Source organism: Lineus longissimus, chromosome 9 (assembly GCF_910592395.1).
Source record: "Lineus longissimus chromosome 9, tnLinLong1.2, whole genome shotgun sequence".
Classification (NCBI taxonomy): domain Eukaryota; kingdom Metazoa; phylum Nemertea; class Pilidiophora; order Heteronemertea; family Lineidae; genus Lineus; species Lineus longissimus.
Genome location: NC_088316.1, coordinates 13,144,497 through 13,168,603, shown reverse-complemented (window position 1 = coordinate 13,168,603; position 24,107 = coordinate 13,144,497). Strand labels below are relative to the sequence as shown.

General features: G+C 40.7%; 1 protein-coding gene and 1 non-coding gene across 3 annotated transcripts in view; one reads left to right on the top strand and one right to left on the bottom strand.

Annotated features, from left to right (window-relative positions):
• LOC135493386 (rho GTPase-activating protein 6-like) overlaps positions 1–24,107 on the bottom strand; it is a 55,406-nt gene that overhangs the window by 16,663 nt on the left and 14,636 nt on the right. The window contains exon 3 of one of the 2 annotated variants that reach the window (XM_064780708.1): positions 9,787–9,884. In XM_064780708.1, the coding sequence (XP_064636778.1) occupies positions 9,787–9,884 (98 nt within the window). Of the gene's footprint in view, positions 1–9,786; positions 11,705–24,107 lie in introns of those variants that run through there. The other variant, XM_064780706.1, reaches the window with a different exon arrangement.
• Positions 2,821–2,892, top strand: Trnae-uuc (transfer RNA glutamic acid (anticodon UUC)). The gene has a single exon. It is a non-coding gene; the product is annotated as a tRNA-Glu (tRNA).

The following is a 24,107-nucleotide window of genomic DNA, read 5'->3' as shown; positions in this document are numbered from 1 at the left end:
AAGAACATGAGAGAATACTTTAAAAAAATTGAAATTAGTCCGACAAATTCGTCAAAACCATGTAAGAGATCTAATGGTATCAAGTGTCGCGCTCATCAAGGCAAATATTTATTTTTTTTAATTTTTACGTAATACGAATCCAAGTGACTGTAGAAGTTTACCCACTCAAGTGATATGATTGAATGATTTTTATGTCAAAATAAAAAGATCAAGTTGTTCTTGGACTAAATTATGTCGTGTACTAAGCTGACGAAACTAAGACTGTCCTTGATCCCCCAGGTACCATGCTGAAAGTGCGTTCATTTTTATGTTTAATCTCCGTTCCAAACCACATGCAGAGTCTCGAGGCTTTCTCGATAAATAACCTTGACTTCGTCTCCCACCTAGAAACGGCTTAGAGGCCTATCCCGGTGACATCACTGACGTGTGTTAGCTCATTAGTTCCCATTCTTTATCGCAATGGAAGATCAGCTTAAAATTCCAGGGGCTTTAATCATAAAACCACAATAAAAATTCCCAAATAATTATCTCCTGTAGTTTTTAGCCCGTGTTCCGACCTATTCTTTTGTTTTCAAGAACGTTTAGTAAAAAGTGTTTTACCCAACAGCGAAAACGTCATGGTTTTTTTCCTAAAAGTTAAGAACTATATGGTAATACCCCCAAGTCAAAACATGCATTCAAGTTATGGTTGTGTTTATTTTTGTGAGAGACAAAACAATGGTGTTGACCAAAACAAACCGGGATAGGCCTGTGCGAAAATGATATTTTGTACATATCTTTAATGCGCTGCCACGTGAAACATGTACATGTAATTATCCAAACCACAAACTCTACTTTGATGTGTGTCCCGATTCTCATACACACGAATTGGGGTTCGATGACGACATTAACGGTATAGCCACTCAGAAAGAACGACAAGTCCAGCATTTTCAATCGGCTTGCTTGACTTTTGGCAATATCTCAAATGGAAAAGTTTCAATATTTACCAATGCGATGACTACATGATTGTACTATTGTTTAGTTTTGGCGCTTGGTCGATCGGGGACTAGAAATATATGGGGCATTATGGTTATGAGGAGAACGGCAGGTTTTACTCAGAGTATGAAGGTAGATTTGATGACAATGAATTACGTATTGATATACACTTTGGCATTAATAATGTCGGCCTGCCTGTTACATAGTTCGAAAAATCAAAATTTGCACGTTTAGTGTCGAACTTCTAAGGATAGTATTTCGCCATGCTGAGAAAGTATTTTCAATCAGATGAAAATGGGATTACTAGAATACATGTATATACGAGAATAATTACATTCTTACGAAAGGATTGGCCATGAAATATGTTGTAAACACGCAATGTCAGTGCGAAGAGACCTCAAGAAGAAAAAAATTTGAGACCGAATTCCACAATATCAAAATAATAATACGCCAAATGCCAATAACAATGATCACTGTGGCCCCACGTCCATGACAATAATATTTACCTATCGAATATTGAAAGCAAAAAATGGCACTAGAATCATATTGAGGTGTGACACTGAACTAGAATGTTTGGGGACAAGGCGTGACTTCCAAGAACTCTACGGGAATCTATTCAATAGGTAATGAATACGTATATCATTATTTTGTGGCTTAATGCTGGGATTGGATGATGGAATTTGTACATCCGTGATGAAAACAGCAGTGGCGAATGGAAAACCATAATGTGATATTGTACTTTAAGCTTGGACCAAGCTGTTATCAGAATTTTAATTGTTGGCTTTGCTTCGTCAAAAAAAGTTGCGGTGTAATTATTGTACCTGTAAAAGCCGGAATGTCGAAAATAAGCATGGTTCGCGAAAATGATCATATTGAATGTCTAGATCTGCTACAAAAATTAGCTATGCAGTACCGACTAAATCCGTACTAATGAAAGCTATTAAAATCTCAAAAGTGGATTTTCTTGGTAAAAGGTGATACATGTAGTACTGCCACTAAAGTGTTTTGTCGAAAATGCGGCAGCACGCGGAAATAAAGATGACGGCACTACACACATAGTACAGAATTGGGACGACCTGTACATAAGCTATTTACAAACCGGATGTTACTACTTCCGGATGATCCTAATTCCTGACCAGTTTTCATTAACGGAACATTAAATTTCAATTTCATTCACAATCAAACACGATTTCGATGGCAAATATTATGGCGGGAAATGGACGGCCTTTATCGAAATCCCGTACCGCCCCCACCAAAAACAAACAGACTTTCTTTCGCGGAACTGCTTTGTGTTGTATTAGTCAACAGATCAAGCAAGAAAGGATTGGATTATATTTTAACTAACAACACAGACTTTCACTTTAAACCTTTTGAAATATGTATGAAATAAGGGAACATGTAATAATGATTTCATTGTTGGGTTGAGTTAAATAGGCCAGAGAAGAGTGATTATAAGAAATTCCCAGAAACTGAGATTACCGACAATACTCTTGACTGCGGGGGTGTGGGTGGGTGACGTGCGGAGTCTTGCTGAATGTAGACACATTTGCGGCAAGGTTATTGCGCGAGTCAAATGTGTATTTCGAAAAAAATCCTCTTCTGTAGTACCTTGATAATATGCACCAGACCATGGATAGGATTAAATAGCCTTGACAGAAGGGACAGAAACACTGACAATGCCACGAATTTCACAGTACTTACACACTATGCCGTTCGAATGCCACGAAGTGTGTTTCAAGTCTGGGGGACGACGCAGGCGGAACCCCAAACCTGACATTGAAAATATAATTATACATCATAATAATAGATCAATACAAGGCTGTTTAAAGCAGTACTTCTAACGCCTCCCATATGGTCTAGCGGTTAGGATTTCTGGCTTTCACCCAGGAGGCCCGGGTTCGACTCCCGGTGTGGGAACGTAGTATTTTCCTTGACGTTTGCATTTTTTAAAATAAAACACAACGTTCATTTTTAGGTTCTCTCATAAGGTCAGACGACCAACAAAGATTTTTAAATGTTATATTTCGTGCTACATATTTTTTGGGACAAAGAAAAAGTAAGTTTCGCCATGTCTTGGTTTGCCGTCGTGAGAAGAACGGTACAAGTCAGGCAAATTTTCAGTGATCAATATATATTTCAAATTTTTTATACGCTTAACTCTTTTGATAAGGCATTGTTTGTGGCTATAAAATGTTACAAGAATACTTTAGTCAGTGTGTGAACGGCGCCGGCCGGCGAATCTGTGTGAAAAAATCGTACTGATTAACATCATTACTTATGGATTTATCAAAATTAATCTTTAACGCAGCTGACATACAAATTATAGCTATAAATCATTATTCAAGTTGCGTAATATTTCGGCTTAAGTTTTTTTAAGTAATTTGCACTTCCTAAATCATGTTAAAAAATAGCGCTGGGCATTTTTACGAGGGTCTTACATCAGTTTTGAGAACAATGTCGTGTACATGTACAACGCGTTTTGTAATCAGATGATGAGCGCAGGTGAAAATAAAAAGGAACAAGTTCGGTTTAAGAAATTCGCATGGCTTATCTTCTTTGCACAAAATGAGGGAAAATAACAAATCGTACACTCGGCCTCCCTGAAATTTCATGAAACACGTTTTTTGGAGCATTCGCGTTCTAGTCATATAATCTTTGTAGAGAAAGGCCACAGGCTAACAGTGTCAAATAGCTATTTTGATAACATTATTGGTACACACACATGTATATCGCTGAAATCATAGCACAGCATTTTGTCAACAAATAATAAGAAAGCATAGGCCTAGCAAGTATGTACTTTAAAAGTATCTAAAGCATTTCGTGAGTTGCGGTACAATTATTGGCAGTGAATTTTTCTTAATATTTAAATGGGCCTTTTAATCTGATGCTTTTGTGATAGGTCTGGTTTTGTACGGACTTTTGTGTTACATTCAGGTGTATGGATAATAATGCGATATATTCGGCTTATCGCACTGGCAGGCACTTACATATATTCAAAGGCCTGTGGCGGTCCCGTTAGAGTATCAACTTCAAATAATTAATTTTTATCAACCATAATTTCACACAAAATGAATTTAGCAAATTAAAGTTTAGCAAATTAAAACCTATACTCAACCATAACACCACGGTCTATATACCCCTTTAAATGTAGCCGGGGTATATCTTTTAAATCTTCATAAGATGCAACAAACCGTGATTAGTACAAAAGGTTATATAAACCATGCAACATACATGTATTTTGTTAATGCATCGTCAGTTTTGCGGTATAGTATCAATGCAGTCCAATCCTACACTCAATGTAAAGGAGGGACTCTCACGATTTCAAGATAGAGTCGGATTGACTGCTTACCCTTGCACTACCCCCGAGTTCATTCGCCGGTCCCCAGTTATGGACAACGCAATCCATTATCCTAAACCAGCCCTAACAAATCTAAAGACCAAAGATGAGAGATAAGCGCTACCCATCCATTTTCCGTCCGTTTATGCTCGTAATCAGATAGAACGCCATAACACTGATCATTCGTCATTTAGGACCAATTCATAGTTTGGTCATCATTCAATCCGTTCCGCTAGCTAATGTCCTTCAGAGCTGACGCCCATGACATTTTCGTAAGACCACAGGACCATGATCTGTCAAAATGACAGTTGCTCTGATTGCTCGGTCGATATGACGTGATGGTCGCATATGCACCGAACACAGAGGTCGAAAATGGCCAAGACATATCTGATATGTCATTGTGAATCGATCTACATGTATTTGGCACATTCATTCCTTGTTGTCGGTGAAGTGTACTTATACTGCTGGCGCACTCACTGGCCTTGTGGCCTTGAAATTCTCATTGCTGCTCACTCTCAGGGATTTTGATTTCAACCTTGGACTTCTGACATGATGTATAGCGGCCACGACAGAAGGTCTGTTGCTTTACCGATAGCCTTAAGTTCCACTGTACTGGCCTTGGCCATTAACTGTTAGCTGTCCTGACATGCCTAACGCAGCCTGTACAAAGACTGACATTTCATACACCACCAAAGGGGAAGCAAGATGGCCAATCAAAGTGTATACGATCATGTCAAACAATATACATTTGTAACATTCTATTGTAAGTAAAGTTATGTTTAGATTATGAGCAGATAAAATGTAATGTTTACTTCTGTTCGTTGTTCGTGTATCTTTATAATTTTAAAATTGCCAGACAACCTCTTGAACTTAGGAGGAATCTTAACATCGTTGTGAGGTATGTAGAGGCGTCGCCAGTGTCACATCAGTGATTGTGGCTATTGTAATCATATTTCGAGTTGACTTCTGTAACTACCGTCAGCTTTTGTTACTATGATTGTGTGAGAATTTGACTAGGGTTGTCAAGGAGTGCAAAAGCTCAATTATTTCGGATTCTCAAATTTACATTTCGCCTACAAGAATCCGGGACTATGATTACTATTGTATACTCTCGACCACACGCGCTTCATTCAACACATAACTGTTTTCATAGTCAAACTGATGCTGAAGGCAAAGATCAACAGGATAACTACGCCACCGACAAATCGATGATGTTGATGGTGATGGCGATGTTGAATTAAGCCATTGCCTTCCCAATTCCCTAACTTTTTCGTTAGTTATAACCTTGAACTCCGTGTGTCACAATGTTGTCATCATATCATCTCACGATGTGCACTGAACCGCGACCGTCACCACAGCATGCCCAGCCCCCTGTCAGTCAATGTCCAAGTCGCCATTTATCAACGAACGAACCTGCTGACAAGGTGGCAACCAATGTCAAGTAATGGAATAATGTTTAATCATTATTTAGCTTCTTGCAGAAAGCTTTTGCTCCATGAATTAATCAACCGAACTGAATTTGAGATTTAAACTCTTGAACCTAATATGATTGACAAGGGAAGATGGTATCGATTTGGTATCACATGACCTTTTGAACGAGATCGAACGTGATGGCCAAGTAATTGAAGTGTCGCTTTGCACAAAGGAAGTGCTAATTTCTCTTTTATGCGCTTGTTGATACTTGTAACCAAGACATCATTGTTGCAGTATTCGACAAATATTCGCCCGTGTTGCAGAATATGAGGAGCACTCACTCGAATTCTGTATGGTGTCCGCACAATCAAGGCCGTAGGGAAACTATTTATCTCGTAATGAGAGATAGACACTCGTCCATTACTGAAGACTTTGATAACATAATTCAATCGTCTTTCTATCATATCGTTGTAAGCGTGATAAAAATCCCGAAAGGCGTGTGAGATTCGCCCATGGGAACGAAAGTTTTGTCGAATTGTTTCAAATTTCAAATTTTAAGGGATTTTACTTTCTTACTTTTGAATGAATTGAGCAACAACAATGCATTCATGTCAATCCTTTTTATTATTTGAACGTTACATTCTTTTTCAGTCATACGTTTCATCTTGTTATTGCAGTCAGGTTTCTTTACCATGGAGTTCATGCCCTTGAGCCAAGCCAAACAGTTGTATAACTAGTTTCTTTGACGGTTTCGTCTGCGGAGCTGTTTGCATGTCGTGTTTTTGTTTGCCAAATGCACAGGATATTGCATGAATTCCCTGTCATAATAACAGTTCCAACACATTCAAAGTGACAATGCGGTTTTTATCTGTTAATAAATCTCACTTAAATAAATACTCCTGTTAAATGTCATTCGTGCAACTTATGAAATGATGATCAAGACCTCCAAATGCCTGGGCATAATTTCGGTCGCTTTTAAAGCTCCAAATGAACAATCCAATGTGATAGAATTTGATTGAAATCCTTTGTAGCCAAGATGTCCGAAATCAGTGACCTCCACGCAACCCTGCCAACAACATCTTGATAAGAGCCCTTACCTATTTAGCGGGATCTGTTGACCAAAATTTGCCTCTTATCTCACTCAAGGATCATGGGTATTGTTAGTGACATTGTTGGGTCGCTTATCTCATCAGGTTTGTCCGTGATCTAAGCCACTTATCCAGGGGTTGCAGCCAAGGAACGTGACCGTGACAATAGGATGGCCCCATTAGTCAAATATCAGATCAAGACTCTGTAGGGGTTCTAAAAGCTAGCTAAACACCTTGATATTGTTCTGTAACAGTTGCATCCGGAGAGAATCGACTCGGAAGAAAGCAACAAGACTTCAAGGCTAAGTGCGCCCTTCACCGTTTCATTGATTTGACGAGAACGGTTTCTTTCTAGTCTACACCATACACCCCGGTAGCATGTCTGCCACAAGCTGAAATATTGCCCTTCCACAAATATTGACAAAGCCCTCGTGTTGTAATGGTTTTCTTGAGAACGATGTGGGTCAAGTGTCTCAAAGAAACTAAAACTCCACAACATTCAAACCTTTTTAAAGACACAGATAATTTGAACTTGAATACATGTATGTCAAAATATATTCAAGTTTGAATGATTTATGTCCAATATCGTGTTGAAATCATGGTAGAGACAGAAATTCTTCTTGTATATACATGTAATTGTATTCATTGAGTTGTGTCAAAATTGGGACAACGACCTTACAATGGATAAAATATGGTTTCGCACCAGCTACGAATTTCTGAACTATAAGTGCGATCTGCTATTAAGAAATGGGAGTTTGCTTTCGAAACTAATGAGATCCTAGGCCATTGGCTAATTGTACCAGGGCAAGAATTGTACCAGCTTTCCTATTATATAAATTCCCAATGCCCCATGTTACAAATAGGATGCATTCACCTGCCCTTGAACTAGGGGTTCACCACAAACTGCTATAATTACAGTATGCTGCCATCGAAACCTTTAATTTGGGCAGTTCAAGATTCTTTGCACTGTTCAAGCGTGGAAAACATTTTGTCACAACGAAGCAAACTTTACATGACACTTGAACCAATTCACGACGTAACATGGATTTGTTTGTGACATCTTCACAAAACTACCTCATCCAACACTCAAATCCTATTGAAACGAGATGACACTTCTGAGTTCGCTAACTTCTGTTCATTTTTAAGTCCACATTTCGTTCAACAGGTTAACACACAAGGAGTTCCTTTAGAGATCGTAAAAGACATGGAATTACATAATCGAGCGAAAGTTTGAATGCCAACAGGGGATGGAAGAGTAATAGATAAGTTGGCGTAAAGTTATGTTAAGTTGTGCGCATTAATGGACAAAATGCTTGTACATGAACTTGTAGCAAAATAGTTTTCTGTCAGGTAGGTATTATCAAAGGATTTGACCTTTTAGAATGAGTTCAACACAAAATACATTCATGTCATGTATATGCTATTGTGTGATGTATATTTGAAAGAGTGACCTCAAAATCATTCTTGCACGTTATTGCGTTCTTCTTGTGAAATTCAAATCGCAAAATTTCTCAGAAGGATTTCGAGAGGAACAAGCCGGATCGATGCACAGCACAAGGCCGAGCGGCCTACCATTTTCTGAGTGAAAAGCAGTACTAATGAAGCATTTATATTCACGTGCTCTTGTGGTCTTTCACGATGTTTAAGTAACGTATTCGTTGTTGTAACGCGGATTAAACCCCCTTAATCCCTATCAAAAATCTTCCAATTTTTCATTGAAAAGTTATGAAATTATTTGCATTTGTACCTTACTTCTAAGCCTTTTGCGTTGTTTAGAATTTCCTATAGACTTCCTTTCAAATTTGTAGGTAAAAGTTGTTGGGACAAAAAATAAACGCCATTCACACGTTAAAATTGAATTTAGAGAATGACAATTGATGTTTGATTCTTTAATGTTCGGGTATTATCTCGTCTAAATATGATTTGTGCCATGAAAAAAATGTTGAATTGAATTAAAATCCCAAATAAAAATAGCGCCAGGTCTAACTGTCAGGTTTCTTGTCAACAAGATGTTTCTTGAAATCAAGTGTCACATGGAAAGGACATGCACTCGACAGTTCAAACGTGAAACCTTACCAAATACCATAAAAAACCATTTTGATCGGACTGACTATCAAACTATGATGTATCTAAATCGACATGCATAGATTTCAAACTAGACGTAAAAATACTCGAAATTATTTGGCAAGTGTATTTTAAGTACACTAACAGTTAAAGATGCTCATAACTTAATTTTAAAAGGGTTAGCCCTTAAAAATGTTAACGTGAAGACTGAAATCGTGGTGGTGCTCACCAATTCCATAAGAAATTGTGGCCAATCATTTATTCATATCGGTTTAAGACTTTAATTCCTATTGTATTTACTTTTATAATCTGGATTTAAATGCTATTCAAGTCCATTCTTGACATGAAATACGATTGAAATATTGTAATGCTTTGAGAGTGCGGCCTTGAATTTCAACAAATTTGGCCAACATCGCATTACCAGTACAGTGCTAGATGCATAATCATAAAATATTAGTGCAGCTGCTTCAGTACGAGTTGTAAAGACTTTGTGCTACCTGCATGAAGGCAAGTTTGTTATTCTATGAACTGTACACCAAAAATTAAAAATTCATTGCTGTTTGTACTATTTTGCCTTTGTGACCACAACACACAATACTCTTACAGAGGCAAAAAGTCCACCAGGTGGATATTAATAATTAAGCACACGTGTGTGTATATGAATTCACAAAGGAATGTATACAGTATAGGCCTAAATGCTCGAAAACGAAAGGTTGGTGACGGCTGTAGATTTGGTGTCTCAGTATACCTCAGTAACGAGTTCTTTACATCTTGTCTTCGAGACCCTGTAAACATGGTGAAGGAAAGGCATTGTCCAAGATCTGCAATAAATTACCAATTAAGATATTTACCAATTAAGATATTTATCAATTAAGATATTACAAAGAATGTAATTCAAATGCAACTTACCTCCGGGGTCCATACACTTTTCAACAACTTCGTTTTCGTTCGCCATTTCTTGGGTAGGATCCTCCTGGTGGCTGACGGTGACTTGGCCTTGTGCATAGCTGAAGGATACGAATTAGAGGCAAAGGAATTATGACTGAGAAATCCATGGTCATCTTCATCTTCATCGGAGCTATAGTAATCCATTTTAGGTGTGTCATTACGGCGTGGGGTTTCGGCCAAGCCGAGTGTGTCCACCAACCGCTGTAACCGCACTTCCCCGCTTGGCCGGGATGTGCTGTTCGAACCGTTCACATTGATAGCACTGCCACTGGTCGTGCTACCGTGGCTGCTACCCAATAGATCTTCACTAGAGTCAGAATAATACCCGTTTTGTTGCTTCACAACTTTAGTTGAGCTGCCATTAGAAGAGTTTGATGAGCTGAGAAATGAGCTTTGACTGTAACCGCGGAGGTAGACGTATTCTTTAGTGGTTCCAGTGTCAACGGGCACTTGCTCCTCCAAGGAGGCTTGGCGGTACAGAGGCGGTTGCTTGCGTAACGGCTCGCGAAGAAGCTCAGCGTCGCAGCTTTTTGACATGCCGCCATTTAGGGGCATGAAGAATAAAGCCATCGGGCTCATCCTGCGGTGACGAGTCAGAGTCCGGTCTGGTACCGCCTTTGTATCGGACGAAGAGCGCATGAGGATGTATTTGCCGCGCGGGGTTTGAACGCTAATGTTCTCGGGTTCGCTATCAATACTGTTTTTACTCCCGTAAGGGGAGATCGTCGGTGACGGGGTGTACTCCCTAACATCCCTCGCAGGAGAGTAGCTGTAGTCTCTAGGCATTGCCGTGTCGGAGATCCGGCGCTGGGGCTTGGCTGGCCCCTCATCATAGGTAGCCCGCGCGGGCCTAGCGTGATAAGGCCCGTCCGTTCCCTTTCTATTCTCATCCTCCTCAACAATCCGATGCATCCCGTGAGAAAAATCGGTCACCCCATTGCAGAAACTGATGGAACGCTGCTTCGTGTAATCCCCTCTTCCGTTGTCCTCCGAGGCGTATCCGTTGAGGTTGCTGAAGTCCACAGTTTTGCTGCGTCGGACTCCGTTAATTGTGTGTCGCCGCCCAGGGATGTGTGCCTCCCCGTGCCCGGGGGGAACGTGAGAGACCGGCTGAGACATTGCGGCCACCATTAATCCGTGTTAAGGTAATAAGTCTTTGCTAATAATCCGTTAAAAAAACCTGAATTTGATTTAGACCACCCTTTCGTGTATATACGGGCCCGTATATTGTACAAAGTATAGCGTGTAGTCGATCAATCTAAAAGCGGTAGTAGTCAAATTTTCTTGAAATCCAAAGCAAAACGGGCACCTGAGTAAGTCTGGCAAATGAGATACTGTCTTCAAAGATCGGTAGCAGTCAAGATCAAATTCAATCCGAAGATCACCAATTAATGCCTATACTCCGGATTCCAGTTGCCGTACGTCGTCAATGCGACTGAACATGTAGTGGTTTTAGATTGAATTTAGAACATTTCAATGGTCCTTCAGATCATAAATGAAGACCACGCATGGACAATTTTTGATATCAACGAATTCTCCGCCAGAATAAATCATATTTGAATAGAGGACACTTCTAAGCGCTTGAGGCCTTATATGACAAACAGGACGATATTATGTGTGGAATGCCAAAAGTTATTGTTTAAATCAGACAATAATGCACACTGTACGATATTCCAACCAATTGTGTGAATGAAAGTCCATCTGAATTGTTCTTATCGTCAATCAGATTCCTGCATCGATGGATTCGCCTGCTTCTGTTGGAGGCGCGTGTTGATCTAAGTAATCGAAGCCTCTCACACTCTGACCCACATTTACGATACGAATGCCGAGAATGCCCGCTGAGTGGCTCGAAGAAAAGTGGGCCAGGCTTTATAAGTAACGTCACACTCGGTAACACCGGGAAATGTCGAGTTTTGCGTGTACACCTACGGTTTCCCGCCGAATAGAAAGGGACAAGTCCGGGTCCGCGAGGAAGTCCCACAAGCAGACAGTCGATAGTACGGTAAGTCTCCCCGGCAGTGCGGCGGCGTCCGTGTGAAAGTCCGTCCTCGGCCGAATCTGTCGCCGGATTTGTTGCGCACAGTTTTCCCGCCCGTCTTGCCACGCCGCCTGCTGGCCTCAAACTACGGAGACCCTTTTTGTGGCTTTACCTTTCTTGGCTTCTGACCAAAACTCCTAATCCCGTGCGTACAATCTTCCGCGACATGTAGCCTACCCCTTGACAATGTCCAAGCAACACCAGGTAACCCTGTACAAACATCGCTAGCCCCATTGGGTGAGGATAATCGTTGGTATTGTTGGCTAGGGTGCGCGGAATAAAGGGCCACCCTGCTGATAAACCTCCCTGGACAATAACATTCTGGAGGACACCCCGGTGCGACAGAGTTTTTGTGACATATTGTGTTCGGATTACGAATTATTGGCAAGTTCCATGTAACCCGGCGTCTTTTATGCCAGGATTAATTATTCTGAGCATTTCCTAATTTCTATTACAGGATGACACTCTTCTTAATACAAATGCCACCACTGTATCATCTAATTTCTGAGACCGTCAACTTTCAATGAACGCATCGTAAAAAGGAGAACCAGCGCGACACGAAATGAAATTTTGAAGTTAAGTGTATGATGAAGTCTCAATCTCTTCTGACGTATTGTGGCCGAAAACAATTGTTCAAACAAGGCTGACTTTGACCAAATGAGTTACGAAACATCGGGAAGACAACATCTTACAACTAACTGGAACTATCACTGATGTGCGCTCATCGGATGACTTTATTCTGTCTTCGCGATATCATATAATAAATACAAAGTTATATTTTATTTATCTTTAATCGTAAAGAAGAACATTCGCCTACTCTGCCAAACCAGAGAAGTTTAGTGTGTGGAAAGACACTTCGTGGTCAAGCTGGGCCGACCACGGCGCCGAAAAGAAAAATGCATTGTATACAGTGCAGGCGATTTTCTCTTTCACACGGTCGCAGCTTGTCATCAGCCGCAAGTGTTCCGCATCATCCCTGTGGGACACTGTTCACACCCGAATGCTCACCGACATTGTAAAAGAACACAAATGATACTAATTACCGTCAAATAAAAAGTTAATTAGCGACTATTCAGGAAGTATTATGTTAATTATTACTGAAGTATTCCATAGAATGAATACCATCTGTAGCAAAGGATGGAGCCGGCTGATGTTTGTTTTAATGTTTCAAAGTTGCCAACTGAGCAAATAAGTACGAGGTTGGGGGTGGGGTGGGGGGGGGGGTGGGGGTGGGGGGCGCCACTTTTGTTACATCTGTCTGGCAGGCTTTCGATGTTTATCTTCACGAAAAGCCTACATGTACTCTTTGATTGGTGTAAATACATGAGCAGGTAGTTGCTCGTTCTCTGTCCAGATGCCTGATTACACGCTTCTTCCTCAGCGGTCACACCGCCTCGGCAAGAGTACGTTTGGCCCGAGCGGTTATTTAATTAGATATCAAGTATTCGCTGGGCAGGTGGCACCTTAATTTTGTAGTTTTGCCGACCACAGCGAAAAAATACCCAAGTGAAGCGAGGCCTTTTCTTTCGGCTTCATTTACTCATAAACCTTGCAATCGCCCTCTTTTCGGCATACATGTATAAGGCGTTTCAAGCACACTTAAGTACTTCTCCCAACATAACCCATCGAAATAGAAAGTCCTCTAACGTCCATTGCGGTAAACTTCAGCATGTCGAGAACGGAGTTGCGGCGAATATGGGACATGCTTTTGCATGGAGTTTACACATATTTGACCCGGAAGGAAAATTTCAAGTTGGTCAACATGCTCTCGAGAAAAGAACTACATCGTTATTTTCACGCCTGTGATCGACATTCGTTGACATTTGAATTTTTCTTCGAGTCGAGTGTATGTATAGTGACGGCAAAGAATGCAACGGCAGAAATTCACCAGTGGCCACACTGGCAAATAGCGACGGACTTGAATTAGCGGGCCTGTAATAATCTTCTTTCTTCCAACAATCGTCCAAATGCCACAAGCAGTATACCACAAACCATCCCCTTTCAAAACTTTCAAGAATTAAGTTTTGAATTGCCATTTTACATAACATGTGGTTAAAAAGACGCCGGAAAATGGAAACGCCAAGCGGACTCTAATCACCTGAGGTGACTGTGACCAAAGAACGGATTAAAAAGTTTAATACTTTAAAACAACTTTGAGTTGTTGTGTTTATCGATAATCTCTTCCCGCCCCGCCCTACACCCTTCACTGGTCGAGGCTCGCGACGACGATGGCTACAGCAGGAGCAACCTTCGACTGAATAAGTCAGTCGTATAGAAACGTGACGAAGACCAGCCATGACAGGTTTGTCCCTGGCGACGGAATGGTGCAACAGTTTCGTTTATAAAGGCGTCCACATAAAATCGGACAGCATCCTTTAGCCTGCAACTCCATGTTTTTTAGAGGACCACGTCAACGGCAGATGCACAAATCAACACGAACCAAGATCCAGGCGTCTATACGAAAACATGGGCCATTGCACTAAGGCGCTAAAAATGCCAAAGTATGACAACTTCTCATGAAATACGGCACTAAAAAAAAACATTGATTTGATAACAGAAGAGATATGGGCTACCAAATCTTGTTTGCGACAAAGGAGATTTTTCATCATCGAAAAAAAGCAGTTCCTCATACCTGTAAAAAGAAACGGATATATACGTAATCGCTTTTGCGTTAGCTGTGACGTAGGAGTAAACGAATTAGATTAAATGAAACACCTATACCAATTTATAAAGAACTGATGACCATCCGCAGACCCACATTACTATATCTTTCTTAAAGAAAAATTACTATTAGACCATTCGGTCTTTAGTAGTTTTAGCTCCTGTGACAATTTTCCAATTCATAGTTGATGGAAGATCTTTCTGATAGAAAAATGAGACCAAGCTCTGTATCTTGATTCGGTCCGCTCGATTAGTTTTAGCTCCTGGGGCGATTTTTGAATCAAAGTAGAAAGTGATTTTCTAGTTCTGTTCCAATCCCTTTTGAATTCAAAGTTCGATTCAATTAAAAATTAGGATTCACCAGTTGATTAATGAGTTGATAGGAGACTATCGGGACCTTTATTCAGCATCTGTATGCAATTCAGAGCGAGTTATTACCAAATGTTCGCGTTGGTCCATTAATCTCCATTCGAATTAATTAAATGACATTAGAGTTTAATGACACGAACTAATGAATGTCTTAAAATTTGAATGATTACTGAAAACACGGCTTACATGAAAATGGATGGGAATAAGTTAACATCACCGATTAATCAAGTAGTGAATCGATATCTAATTCCTTTTCAAAGCACTGATTTGCGCATATCAAAAGTTCATGTCTGATCTTTTTATCGGAAAATTTAATAACATCTTTCTTACAATGAGCCACAGTTTACAGTGTATAATGCATTATGCGCCCACTGAGCCTCGTTTTGACTGCAGCGGTTATGGTCCGGCAAACATAACCGCATGATGGGTTGATGTAAAATATGAAAGCAGTCGAAAAGGAGTTAAAATCACAAATATAGAATCGAAATTTTAAAAGAATGGAAATTGATATCGCACTGTCGGTATTGGTTGTCTAACCAAACATCACTTGAGTGAAGCCACCATTTTACCAAAGAGCTCTGCCACCGCCTCCGGTCGTTTTTTGGTCTACATTTAAGTACCATCCTCGCGGCGTCTGGCGAACAACCAATAATTCCAGTCATGTCAGTTCAGTATCAATTCCTAAAAAATACTGCTCAATACGACAATTGATGCTGATTGTCATGGATGGGTTTCAGTTCAAGTTTTAAAGCGGACATTTTCGAGTTCAAACTAGTGCTCCTCAAGTTGAGATGGTTATCAATATGCACGATCACGAAGTTCGAATCCATCATCCGCTATTACGCCAATGATTAAATTGATGTAGATCCTGTTCCAAATCCGGATTTCCTTTTACTTGCAGAAAAAGCGAAGTGTTACGCCGCAGAATTAGGGTAATACGTTGAGCACTCGGAGAGATCGATCGCTAATTGATCCGAATGCGCAGCTGTGGTTTCCGTTAAGTGGCTCGGTATCCTGTGGTTACATTCATCATGAGACATCTTCGATCTCACGAATCCGCAGCATTGCGTTATTTTGGCCCTTTACTTTGCGGTTAAAAGTATTCAGGCCTGGTTCAATACACTGTCTATTGTCTTTCAACATAGTCGGCGCGCACCTAGGTATAGATTCCCATTGTTCTAAAGTCTTATCAAAGGGTCTTCTTGACCTTATAATACCAAACAACATCAACCCATTGACCGATGTACCCGATGTCAAACTAACTTCCACGCAAATACTTCAAATCATACGAAGAACCGCGACACGAAGACATGAGGGGCACGGCGACGCCATTTACCACTCGAAGACACCCGCTGCTGATTAATCCGAATATGTAGCTATAGCGCTATCAATAATTGTAGCATCTTCACATTCAAAACAACTCGTAGTCGTCCTCTCGGTTGCTATATTGAACCTATTGACCCTGTAACTTGTTCCGATCGCATTCCTACTGATGGTTCCGACCATCTGAAGCAGACTGAACCCGAGCAGAGAGTGTCACTGCACCAACTGAGAGTAACACGAACTTGTAGTTCAATTACTAATTGGTCCGGGAGTGTGAGGATCTCGACATTTGAAACGCCAACTCTTTGGTGCAGTGGTATATATATGTACCTTCACCATTATGTTTATTGCCCTTGCTGGTATATATGCTTCCCGAAATTGGTGGCTTGCATCGGAACTAACTTTTTCCCCCTTGTCCGTCATTAAAGGCATTCAGGTGTGTTGGTCAACCATGACCATCTCCTTTGTCCCTCCACCATAAGGCCTAGTTTCCCCTTATGACATCACTATTTCGGACACTCAGCGCCCCATTTCTGGAAAGGTGTATAGGCCTATCGACTTCCATGAAAGCTGTTTCGCGGGCGTCGATGTTATCAAGACTTGTCCCGATAACCATTTGATTAGGTAGTAGAACAAAGGGACTTCAGGCCGAGGTGTGAGCGCGGGCTTTGTTTAATAAAAAAAGACCGTGTATTGGGCTTGGCCTAAATACTTTTAACTGCGAGATAAGTGGTAAAATAACGTGATGTTCACATGATTTCTAATAATTGACGCACATGTATAGTATAGTACACGTAGAGTGTCATGGCACCAATGGCCGAAGTATTTTACAATGTATAAGAGATAGAAGAAATCGTTCATGTATGTGTAAGACAAGGGTATAACGCCGTATAAAACAACCCGACTTCCCATCTGCGAGAAACTGTCTCAATCAGACGCACGCACGCCGGAAGGGCGGACGGACAAGGTAAACCTATAATCTTTACCGAACTTGTTCCGGTGGGGAAATGCCTTGACTCAGTGTCTTAGCAGACAGAATGATCGAGTCACAAATAAATCGGATTTAACCAAGTCGTTTATCAAACTGTCGATTTTGCTTATCCTTCACATTGGATCGATGGATAATTGTGTTTTGAAGACGCCACAGCCAAAAAAAATCGTTACAAAAACACACTGCTTCATCATGTTAGTCGGGTAGCTTACACTGCAGAGGATGCAATGGCATATGGAAACGTAATATTTAAATTGCACTGCACGTATTTGGCTATATAAGTGAACTTCACGCAGCGGTAGTCGTGAGATGCTTGCCTCGTGATCTCAAAATTGAACGCAAAGTGAGAAAACACCTGACACTAATGGCAAATGGCAATGTTGACGGAACAATGATAAAAGACACATCTCGTTTTTCCACAAATTGAAAAGTTTTTCCATAAATTGGAATTGACGATTTTTCACGTGGATTGCATTAATATCATTATCTCAGTATTGGAATAACACTGTGAAATGTGACGAAGAATTTGAAATTAATTTTTTTATCACACTGATCTAAAACTCATCAGCTAAAATTTGCAATTCCATTCGCTGCGGAAGAATTTATCACGTGGGGGTATTCCCGTGATCGGTGTTTGCATGAATATTCAAAATCAAAAGCATTTAATCTTTTTTTATACACTTAGTACGACATGTTGCACGAAGCATTAATTTAAAGTTCAAATCTGTTGGCTATTTCGAAAATAACATATTGTTATCGTGATGACATTTCACACATTTATAAGTTTTCTCATTAGAATTTCGCCCTCAGAAATCCCGTGAATGAACAGCAGGAGGAAATCCATTCTGTAACCTGATAGGTTTGACGGTGACATCAAAGCAATGAGTCTCGAGTCCACCATCATGGTAACATTATCGAACGACATGGTGCCATACCTCTTTTCACTTAATTATCTTCGTTTGGTTTTATGGTTGGTTGAATTTTATTCGGGCAGTACTCCCATAATCAAGTATAGATGATAGTCAAAACTAGCGCAAACTATAGTTGGATAACGATATTTACACGGCAATTACTCGAATTATCAAGTATACATGTAGATTATAGTCCAAACTACGTGTAGCACAAACTATAGTTGGATATCTTTATTTAAGGTTGGTTGAGTTTACACAGGCATTACTCGAATTATATGGTATACATGTAGATTATATTCCAAACTACGTGTAGCACAAACTATAGTTGGATATCTTTATTTAAGGTTGGTTGAGTTTTACACAGGCATTACTCGAATTATATAGTATACATGTAGATTATAGTCTAAACTACGTGTAGCACAAACTATAGTTGGATATCTTTATTTAAGGTTGGTTGAGTTTTACACGGGCATTACTCGAATTATTATAGCGTACATGTAGATTACATTGTATAGTCCAAACTAACACAAACTATTGTTGGATTCCTATAATCAAGGTTGGTTGAGTTTCATACGGGAATGACTCCCACATTACTCGGGCATTACTCTCGGGCATGATAAATCACAAGATCCATATGGGCACGATCCACATGGGAGATATTCTGTCCGTTTTGGTGCCTATCCGTATGGGCGCGGGACACATGTAGTATCTACGGTTTGAAACAAGTTGGTGCCAGTATGCAATGAATACGTGGAGGCTTGTCAACAAATGTTCGGATTTTCTTCATCACTTTTTTTGTCCTTTCTATACAACAATGATAATATCATAATGTCAAGTGAATGATGGGCCAATTCTGATATTGAATTGTTTCTTCTTACTCTGCTGGTAATCCTCTTTGGGTGCTTTCACCGGCTTGGGCTTTACCGGGATATCGGAACCTTCTTTTATAGGCATCCTTGATATATCACGAGACAATGGGTATCACGTGATCAGCTGATGATAGAAGCAGGAAAAGGACAATACGATACGTGATATACTCGCGAAAAGAAGGATGATGTAATGTTTCTGATATTTTGATTAATGTGAGAAAGCACTGCTAGAGAATGTTGCGAAATTATTTAAATAAATGACCTTCGTCTTATATCATAATCGACGCACTGATAGACCCTTTTGAGCTTTTTTTGACAGAAATGCGAACAGAAATATGGGATAACGTGTCCTTGAATGGGATATAAGAACAGTTCATCCGATGTGCGCGATAAATGGAGTGTCTCTCCACGTTAACAATTCTGATGGGACCGTGAAAAAATACAGCAACTGCCATTCTAATGACGAATAATCGTCGCACAGCCTGAAATCGTACCAGGTGTTCATAGACAGAGTCGGTCAACGGAAAAATGGTTTTATCCAGATCCATGCCATCACCATCTTCAATTTCATTGCTACATGTATGGCACGCCGTGTTTAATCTTATTCCTAGAATTTGGTCAAAGTAATGACATGATGCACATGACTAGGGTCCTGAATATGATGTCCTAATCGAATACGTCGAACTGATTGCGAATGACATTGGATTTCGATAAGAATAAGTGGAAAGATACCGTATTCGGATTAGATCCAGATCTACACAAAGCTTCAAAGAATGATGAGATTGCTTCGGAAACTATTTATGCAAAAATGAGACGGCCTGGATAGTTAAAGCATAATAAAGTAATGTTCGTAAACACTATCATGCAAGCATTGCTTTTTCAATAACTGAAACGTATAAGCTAGCGCTTGTACGACACTGAATAGATATCAAATCCTATAACAGTTTCATAGGGAATAAAGCGATGAGATTCCACGAAAGAAACCACTAAGGACTATAAAGTTAGTATAAATGGTTTATAGAGTGTACCTCTAATTCTAACGACATAACCATTGTCGCATTCGCTGAGAAATCGGAGGGACATATAGAAAATAACAATTGTTTAAAACTTGATGTAAAAAAGTTACACCAGGCAGGACAGAAAGTCTAGTCGGAAATGCAATAATGAATGACAATATTTACATCGTAATTCCTTTAGTTTTTAAACAATTACATTTTTAGTATAACGTTACTCGTATTTTTGTGGCCCACCCGATATATATTTCAATCATCCAGCGCCATGAAATGTGAGTGCGAAACATGAGATCGCATTGGAAATTGTCCGAAAGCGTGCTTAACCTTGAAGCCTCTGCCTTGAATAATAGACAAGTCATGTAGCTCGAAGAGTAAAGTGAGGTATGCGATAACTCTCATCATGTCAGGAGCCTGACTGTCAATATCGAGGCGGCATTGGAAAGTCGGCTACGTGCTCAAGTTGGTAACCACGGCTTGAATTACAAAGGCAAACTAGGAAATTTAAGTGAAGGTTGGTCTTCAACATCTAATCCCAGTCAGTCTAATCCCCGCCTAACAAGCAGCCTCTTGCGGCTCATCAGGGCTGTAAAAATCAAAGCGTGTTTCTCGCCCCGGCCGCCCCCGATTTTGGCAGCCACACCGAAAATATTTGTTACCACAAACCTGAGTACAGCCAAATTCTGTGCCAAAAACGGCATTCTGTACTGACGTGAAATAAGCGAAATAATTTATTTTGTATTATGACTATGCCACAAACCTGACCCCTGACCCCTGAAAAATGAGATTAAACAGGTCCACCAACGCGCTTAAAGTTCGAAGCTTAGAGAATAAACGGATATACATATCTCTCGCCAGTGACTGATGAACGTGTCGGAACCATTGATATGTTTCCGATAAATAAAGAGATTTGGAGAATTTGGTCAATGAGAATTCTGGCCATGGGAGGGATCGGAAGAAATTGCTTCCTTAGAGGATTGGTGAGCCGGTATTAGACGACGTGCTTCACGGAAACGTATGGGGGTAATTGGAGTTGATTTCGAACCAATATTCTCCAATTCGATTGCGACCTTTGATGGAACGTATAAGGGAACTGGGTGTACTTGAACGTGCCGAAATCACCGAACGACGATTACCATTACTTTGGCATGATTATCGCCAGACGAGGTGCAAGGGAAAGTTTCGTGTCTGAGAGACGCCAAACAATTATCAAACCCTTGAACAAGTTGTTAGAGTATCAACTCTCTACTGTAGAGTGAAAAGCCCTAAAATCTTCCCTACAGTTTGCCAGGTCAATTTCATGCGCCCACTCGGAAAGAAACTAGCCTTTTGCAAGTCACTGTATAGAAAGAAAGGCTCTCGCCAAAGTATCATCTTTGTTTTGGAAAGCAGGTGCAATATCTTGGACAATCTGATTACAGAAGATGTCATGTAATCTGCCGAAAGAAAATAAAGGCGTTTTCAATAAACGATGACATTAACGACTCCCTAGCGCAGTGTAGTTACCAAGGAAATGTCTCGATTCTGCTACAAATTGCTTCGCTAGGCTGTTTTTTGAAAGGTCATCACGCAAGACGTGGTGTTTTCAATGAAGTGACCTGCCTTTAATGAAATACTCTATCTTCCTTCATTTGCTTGGTCATTACAGGTGTCGGATCAGTTAAAGAAGAGGACGCGCAGAAAGTTCCATGGCGACAAGATGCATGCAGCTATGAGGGTTGACCAACGGCATCACCATTTTGACTACAACATTCTAAAGCAGTTAAAACGCAATCAAAATGAAGTAAATTCCCATCTAAAACATGGGAGGCTGTTCGATGGAAAACAATGGGGTACTTGTCATATTACAGGAAGAACGAGTCCACTGACCACCTTCTTTGTTATCTAGGATAGTCAATTCCTCTCGGCCAGGAAAATATCCACTCTCGAAGGTTTTCTCTCGGCCGCATTAGTATGTGCACTGGCTCTATACCCCCACATAACAAATAACGTTGTCAATGAACTCGTCCTTCCTGTAACATAACAACTGTACATATACCATTAGTCACAGTCAACACCTCCCGGAACAAAAGGTCATGCCTCGTTACTTGTCTAAAATTGGTTCTTGCTCACTAGCCATGACAGGGGGTTGAGACCATCTGATTCTTGTTTTGCGGCATTGGTCAACACGCATGGTGCCGATTAATGTGATTGATGCCGGGTGGTTCAGTGTTTGCCACTAATGTTACATAAAGAATCAGCAGTGCTTTATGGGTGAATTAGGCGGTCTGGCGTGACCGGCATGACCATCTGCGGCCATGACAGAGTAGATGGGCTATTGGGTACGAGTCATGGCAGAAGCGGATGTAGGAATATTGGAATGACAAGTCGTTGATACGTTGATACGACGGCTTTGGTTGACGCTGATAATATGGGCGAGATATTTGAAATCTGACTTCGAACCGTCCATCACAAACCGATGAAACAGCAATAGAACTCCAGATACATCATTCTCCCCTCGCTACTACTGAACACAATGCTAGCAACGTTCCTGGGTATATGCTCTCCCGAAAAAAGCGTCAACCAAGGACAAGTGAGTGCGCCACGTATCCCCGCGTACATCAATCATATAATCACTACTTCAGCTTCACCGAATAATCCTATTCTGGGCAAAAATATCGATTCTTTCCAATGCTCACCAAAAATCCCCTTCGACAAGCAATCCAATCCTCTTATCTTGCCTAGGTAATTTATTGACGCAAGAGATACCATGTACTGTGGTGCTGATGGTACATATTTCGATTGATTTCTAACAGTCTAGCTAATTGCAGGATAGATCATGGTCTCAATGGTTAAGCACTATCCATCATTGCTACAAGTACACGCACGTGCTTGCAACTTCGATTCGATTAAACGTTATTTCTAGTACTAGGAAATGCAGATCTAACGGGACCACACATAGCTCTTTTTAGTATACGCCATTGGGATTCACTCGCTGACAAATTTTGATATCTTCAGAGCCTGCAATCCAAGACATGTTTGCGTCCTCTGCAAAAGCCCTTCGGCCATACGATCACCCCAAAGAAATGACTGCCTGGTGATGACAGGTCGATTAAAGCCGGGCACCAAAGCAGGGACCAATTCAGATGTCTTTGCCACGATCATTATTTTTCCCAATGCGGTTTGGTACAAACTATTCTATTGGTCAATAACTGCGATGGATCGCTCCGAATAAAACCTTTTATCCCCTTGTTTCCGTTGCCCCTATTAGCCTCCTTCGACGTTTGCCGCTGGATAAAAACTGCAAAATGGTATCGTTGGCGGATTTATGCTGTCCACTTATGCTTACTTTCACTGCTATTTGGTGTAAACTGTAGTCTATTTGTCCATAATTGCCATGAATCGACACAGAAGCCTTTTTGCCACTCAGCAAATGGGAAATTACACAATAGTTTCCAAGTGAGGCGAACGGATGCCTTACACGTTGTATTGACAATCAGGCCGTCTCCAATGAACATCGAAGTAAGTGCGCTACTCCGCCCATTTTCTGGCTTTTTTCCTTAGGCTTGGAAGTAATCAGATATACTGTTTTGCCGCTAATGCTCAGGGGAATGCAGTCACACCAACGTCAGCGTCATTCCATACTTTTTCTGATGACACAAACGTGTCCAAACGGACTATTCGCACGGGAAAATATCCATTGGTTTTTGTGTTGGGAAGGAGTAGGGTGATTTGTCAAATATTATAGGATTGTGCGTGCATCAGACCACCTGATGCATTGTAAGTAAAGTAATGACGCACTCTTGGTCGGAACCATATGCTTTTGGCAAGCCGAGGTATCGAGCGATGTAGCACTGTAGTTGATCAATAAAAACCAAGACATCTGACCAGTACTTGGCGCTCTATATCGCGCCCAAAACGATGCGGACAACATTCACGAATGGACTGGTAGGCATATCAACTGCACGAGCCAATGACACATCTGGATCGAGCGCTGTCGAGTAGAATCGTATATGTCAGCCTCGAAACCGGACGAGATAATCTTTTCACTACCTTTTGATATTTTCTATATAAGGCTGATTATTGGACGTGTATTGCAACACTCAGTAACTCTCGTAAACGAATATACAG